Source organism: Boleophthalmus pectinirostris, unplaced genomic scaffold (genome assembly GCF_026225935.1).
Source record: "Boleophthalmus pectinirostris isolate CB_2022bp ecotype Guang Dong unplaced genomic scaffold, ASM2622593v1 HiC_scaffold_6, whole genome shotgun sequence".
Lineage (NCBI taxonomy): Eukaryota > Metazoa > Chordata > Actinopteri > Gobiiformes > Gobiidae > Boleophthalmus > Boleophthalmus pectinirostris.
In genome coordinates, this window is record NW_026571447.1 from 1,198,019 (window position 1) to 1,203,927 (window position 5,909).

At 43.7% G+C, this 5,909-nt stretch overlaps 1 protein-coding gene across 1 annotated transcript; it reads left to right on the top strand.

The window, feature by feature from the left end:
* The first annotated feature begins 253 nt into the window (after window positions 1–253).
* LOC110157891 (gastrula zinc finger protein xLCGF3.1-like) lies at window positions 254–5,491 on the top strand. Its single transcript, XM_020922277.2, has 4 exons — window positions 254–388; window positions 1,258–1,488; window positions 2,318–2,355; window positions 3,950–5,491. The coding sequence occupies exons 2-4, from the start codon at window positions 1,427–1,429 to the stop codon at window positions 4,987–4,989; spliced, it is 1,140 nt and encodes a 379-aa protein (XP_020777936.1). The 5' UTR covers window positions 254–388; window positions 1,258–1,426; the 3' UTR covers window positions 4,990–5,491.
* The last annotated feature ends 418 nt before the right edge of the window (window positions 5,492–5,909 follow it).

Here is a 5,909-nt window from a genome sequence, read left to right on the forward strand (position 1 = left end):
AACACCACTTAGGCTCAGATGATTTCAGCAGGTTTTGGTGCTGTCTTCCTCCCGATGGAGTCAGGACGACAGCGCCACCTGCAGTCCCACTTCCTCAGGACAGTATCCCAGGTGTGTGGGAGTAAAAAAGCCCCTCGTCCTGGTTTGTTGGTTTTCGATTGCCTCTTTAATCCAGCAACAGTGTTTGTTTTCTCTGTCCCAGTGATGTTTGCTCCGTCTCAGTCCAGAATGTTCTTCGGTCTTTTACACACGTCACTAACGGTTGATTTGAGTTGTTCCTGTTCTGCTCTGTGTTTTGTTGCTCGTGCTTTGTCTTCGCTGTTTCCTTCTCACGTTCTGTCCTATGTTCCTTTTCTCATGGACTGAACATCCTCCCTCTTTCCCCGAGGTGTGTTTTGTTGCAGGAAATGAAGGTGTTTTGTATATGACGTTACATTTTTGATCTTTTGAATGGACGAGTTTTCTGTTTAGTTTCACTGGTGTGTTCATATTGTGTTTTCTCTTTGCTCTCTGCACTTTTTCTGTTATGCCCCTGGTGTACAGTAGTGTTCCCATGTCTGTGCTCTCTTTTTCCCTTTTATTTTTGGTTTTCAATTTTTTTTCTCTCTCCGATGTGTTGTTTTCTTTTGCCTGTTTTGTGTGTTGTTATAATGTTGGTTCTGTCAAATAATGTTTGTGTCTGTGGGATGTTCAGATGTTCACAGGAGTTGTCTGGGTTGATTTTCTATGTATTATTATTCTGATGCTGCCATCTTCCCTATGTGTGATGTTCATGTCCAGAAAGTGTATTGTATTATTTGCTTCTTCTTCATGTGTCGTGTGTACGTGTGTGTACATATGTGTACGTGTCTGTACGTGTGTGTACATATGTGTACGTGTGTGTACGTGTGTGTACATATGTGTACGTGTGTGTACGTGTGTGTACGTGTGTGTACATGTGTGTACGTGTGTGTACATATGTGTACATGTGTGTACGTGTGTGTACGTGTGTGTACATATGTGTACATGTGTGTACGTGTGTGTACATATGTGTACGTGTCTGTACGTGTGTGTACATATGTGTAGGTGTGTGTACATGTCTGTACGTGTGTGTATATGTCTGTACGTGTGTGTACGTGTGTGTACATATGTGTAGGTGTGTGTACATGTCTGTACGTGTGTGTACGTGTGTGTATGTGACTGCAGTGCTGCTGTAAATAATGTAAATAAACACGTGAGTTGATCTTGTGACGCTTCTAAAGTGACTTTTCCTTTAAGTGTGTTTGCAGTGCGCCAGCAGAGGGCAGCAGAGCGGCTGGAGCGTCCGGAGGCCTGGAGTCTGTACTTCCGTGTCTGTGTCTGTGCGCGGCGGCGTTAGCTCCGTGCGCCTTCAGTGCGTGTGTGCGCGCTGCACCGGAGCCTTAAAGCGGACAGAGCGCACTGAAACATGGCACAAGTGAAGCTGAAGGAGGAGCCGGAGCTGTGGGAGCCGAACGACGTGGACAACAGGTGAGTTTAGAGGCTCAAGACGCTCTGAGCGCACAAGCCTGCGCCCAGCGGACCGCACACACACACACACACTGTACACACTATACACACACACACACAAACTGTACACACACTGCACACACACTGCATAGGGACACACGGACAGGAGGACACGAAGTCCACGCGACACGGGGCTGTGGGACAGAGCCGGGGGGGAGGAGAGGAGGGGCTCTGGTGGTTCTGGTGCAGGACAGAAATATGGCGAATAGAGCAAAGTTATGGAAACATGCAGAAGTGAAACGGGGATTGGGCCTTCATACTGCGCATGCGCACTCACTTGCTGGGACCGGCTGATGTGTGTGTCTCTTCTGGACATGATGACAGAGACGGAACATCCTCCAGTAAGAGGAACTTACCCCAAAGTCTGTCATATGAAACAATGAAATGATGAAATGTTGAAGTTAAAGTAGTGGTCCAGAACTTACTCCTGTAACAGCTAAGAAAGTATTTGGTGAAATGAAATGAAACTAACGTCAGAGTGACTTAAATCTGCTGTTTTCAAAGGACAAATACAAAAATGAGACAAACTAAAAGAGATGTGAAGGAGAAACACAAATGTTCAAATCATTTCAGATTGTCACATAAAACTTTTGTCACTTTAGACTCACAGTGGGAAGTAACCAACTTTTACTCAAGTAACATTACTGTTACTCCAATAAAACTATAGTACTGTTACATTGTGCAATATATTGGGTAAGTAGGAGTAAGTATTTGGTTTGAAACATATTATTTCTTCAAAAGTTACTTGAGTAAATGTAATCGTACTTCCCTCTTCTGTGTTCTGTTGCAGAGATTCACGTGATTTCAAAGAGGATCCAGACTGCAGAGGTAAGAACTAGAACTGGACTTGAGCTGGACTAGAACTGGACTAGAACCGGACTAGAACCGGACTAGAACCGGACTAGAACCGGACTAGAACCGGACTAGAACTGGACTAGAATGCTGTGACGGTGCACAACTTAGAACAGTGAAATTACTCAGTAAGGTGTATTTGGTCTTCTGTTAAGACCAAAGTTTAGTTTGTGTTTACTGAGCCTTTGGCCCCGCCCACTTTTGCCTCTGAACACTTCTAAACCACTCTGTCTTTGTGGTGGAACTTTAGATGAAGTGGGAATCCCTTTCATTTAAACAGAGAATTTGAGAAAAGTTTTGCTGTTAAAATCTGATTTGAAGTGGGTTGATTCATGTGACCAACACGTCACAGAGACTCTGGAGGCTTGAAAACAGAACTGGAGTGTTGATAGAACATGTTTACTGTGAGAGCTGCTCCATGCAAAATAAGGGGGGTGATACTTTGCAGCTGATTTCATCAACAGAGATCCATGTAGAACATCCCCAGAGTGATGCCACAGTATCAGTAGAGGTTAGGCAGATCATTAGTGTTGTAGTCAAAGACCTGACTAAACGAAACCAAGACTAGTACATGACCGAGACCTCTAAAGATTGAAACTGAGACAAGACCAAGACAGGACCAAGACAACACTGAGACCACAGCCCATCGAGAACAAATCAAGACAATCTCTTTTCTACTTTTATTTGTAATTTACAGTTATTTTGGCACAGATATATCAATGTTTTTTCAAATTCATACCATTTTCAGTTACAATTCTCTTACTGGTTTTGTAGTGATATTTAGCCTCTGCACATTTACTGGACGTAATGAAATATGATCACATCCGTCGAGTGTTAGACCTCGAGTCCGAGACGAGACAGAGCCCAAATGTGCTCGAGTCTGAGACAAAACAAAATGTAAAAAAGTGGTCTCGAGGCCGCTCTCTAGTAGTACGACACTGCAGATCACCATTATGAATGTTCTCCTGCAAAAACTCCAAAAACTGAGTTTAAATGTGAAAGAGCTGCTCCAGTTTAATAACAAATCTAAAAGTCTACAACTCAGCTCAATAGTTAGTTTGAGGTTGACCTCTAAAACAGGAAAATCAAGTCTGCAGGACAAAATTAGACATTTCTACAAACAAGGAAGCAGGAAAAACTAATAATTCTTTCACAAGTAAAGTTCAGTTACACTCATTTAGATAAGAACTGCTAGTAAATGTAAATGTAACAGTTCTAGTTAAGACTTCAAAATAAAAGTTTATAATGGTAATAAAGAGATTTGAAACTAACAATACAACACAGAAGTGACAGAAAACTGATGTTACCATTGATTTCTGTCCTCACCGTTCATAAATGTAGTGTAAATGTAATGTGACGGTAAAAACAGGAGGTGATTGACAAAATGGCATCTTGAAAATAAGTGATTTAAAAATGACTGAAATATATCACTACAGATAAAACAACTGTAATGCTCTGAAAAGTCCAATTTGCAGAATAGTTCTGATCTAACAACAGTAATAGTTCTAAACTTGTGCCTGTACCATCTCTAGTTGGATGTTCCTCATGGATTCTCGGTCTGTCCCTGCAGGTATTCAGACCCAAACTGCGGTGGTCCAAGTTAAAGAAGAGCCAGAAGAAATGAAAATCCCACAAAGCCCAATTCTGCGCGTCATTGTCAAGAGCGAAGACGAGGATGAGGAAAACGAGGAGCAAGAGTCGAGTTGCCGTGGTGCCGTGAAAGAGGAGAGCGGACAGGGCGAGGAGGAGCGAGAGGAGAGCGCAGCAGCAGATGTAGAGTCCGAGAATGGAGAACATTGCTCTGGCACTGATGACTCCGAAGACTGGACACCTAAAAGTTCCAAACACTCAAAGCCCAGTGTGCGGCGGCAGGAGGCGGCGCACAAGAACAATGGAACAGCAGCCCCGGGAAATCTTCACAAATGTACTCAGTGTGGGAAGGAGTTTGACACCCGCACCAAACTCAAAGTACACGAGAAGAACCACCTAACTGACCGACCTTTCAGCTGCCCCTTCTGTGAAAGAGGATTCAAAAAGAACGGCGCGCTGAGAACTCACATGAGAATCCACACGGGAGAAAAACCATTCACGTGTTCAGTCTGTGCCAAGGATTTTCAGTACGGGATCACACTAAAGGCCCACATGAGGACGCACACCGGAGAGAGACCTTTCAGCTGCTCAGTTTGTGACATGGGTTTTGCTACAGAATACCTCCTCAAAGTGCACGTGCGGTCTCACACGGGAGGGGAGACTTTCAGGTGTCCAGTTTGCGCTAAAGATTTCATCACAGAAAACCGTCTGAAGCGCCACATCACCATCCACACTAAAAACAGACCTTTTGGGTGTTCGATGTGCGGGGAGAGCTTCTCGACGAGCAGCCGCCTGCGCACTCACACCAGAGTCCACACGGGGGAGCTGCTGTTCACCTGTGCCATCTGTGATAAAGACTTCGCTCGCAAAAGCTTCCTGAAGAAACATATGAGGTCTCACACAGGAGAGAGACCTTTCAGCTGTTCAGTCTGTGAAAAGAGCTTTGCTCATAAGTACAACCTCCAAAAACACAAATGCTCCAGACCAACACTCCCAAACCAACAGCAGGGACCAGTATGACTGTCTGTGTTTATACATCTGTATCTTCACATCGTAGACTGTGTGTGTCATGGAAACCAATCAAACGTGTTGTTAAAGCTGTCGGGAAAGAAGGCGCCTGATTGGTCTGTTACTAATGTTCATATCTTGATTTGGAGACAAAACGGTGAAAGAAACCTGACTGCAGCGGTTATAGAGAGAGAGGACTTTGTACATAGTGAAGTGGAGTCGATGGAGCCGGAAGCACGCCCATGTTCACTTCCTGTTTGGAACACGGTGGCGAGAGTGTGAGCTGTGTCCATTTCTATACAGTCTGTGGTCCAATCACAACTGAATGTGTTTTGCTAGAACCTGCAGGTGGAGGACACGTCTCCCTTTGTCTCATTCTCAGTATATGGATATGTGTCATGTGAATGCTCAGAAGCTCCACAATTCCATCACTGAGCTGCAGAGGTGTGAACATGTTTACCTTGTATGTGCGAACACGTGTATGACATTTAAAATAAAACTTCTACATACCCTCCCTTTAACCTTTAATACTTTGTCTCCGACCTCCTCCCACTGAAGAAATCCACTACATTTCAGTCATGTTTTTTTTTTTTTTCCCATTGAATTTGATTTTGTTTCTGATCTCAACATGATTTTGGATTCTAGGATCATGTCACACATGTCAAGATTCTCTGTGAAGGTTCATTTTAATACTGGGGGGTGAAAATGTGTCGTCTGAACTATTCCACTGTCCTCTGTTCTGTTCTAATGTTGTTTCCTCATCACAAACTCACCTGGAGTTGTTTTGTTTCATTCACACACGTTTAACACACAAACTGTATTTAGGCTGAGTTCTCTGAAAAGGAAAACACTGTTCCACCTTGTGATGTCATGTGGTAATACAGGAAGTGCTCCACTGTGTTTTTAAACTCCACACACCTTCACTAGAATCA

Coding starts and splice junctions, on each gene's coding strand:
- LOC110157891 (XM_020922277.2), top strand. CDS start 1,427: ATGGCACAAGTGAAGCTGAAGGAGGAGCCGGAGCTGTGGGAGCCGAAC. Junction 1,489..2,317: donor CCGAACGACGTGGACAACAG/GTGAGTTTAGAG, acceptor GTTCTGTTGCAG/AGATTCACGTGATTTCAAAG. Junction 2,356..3,949: donor AGAGGATCCAGACTGCAGAG/GTAAGAACTAGA, acceptor CTGTCCCTGCAG/GTATTCAGACCCAAACTGCG.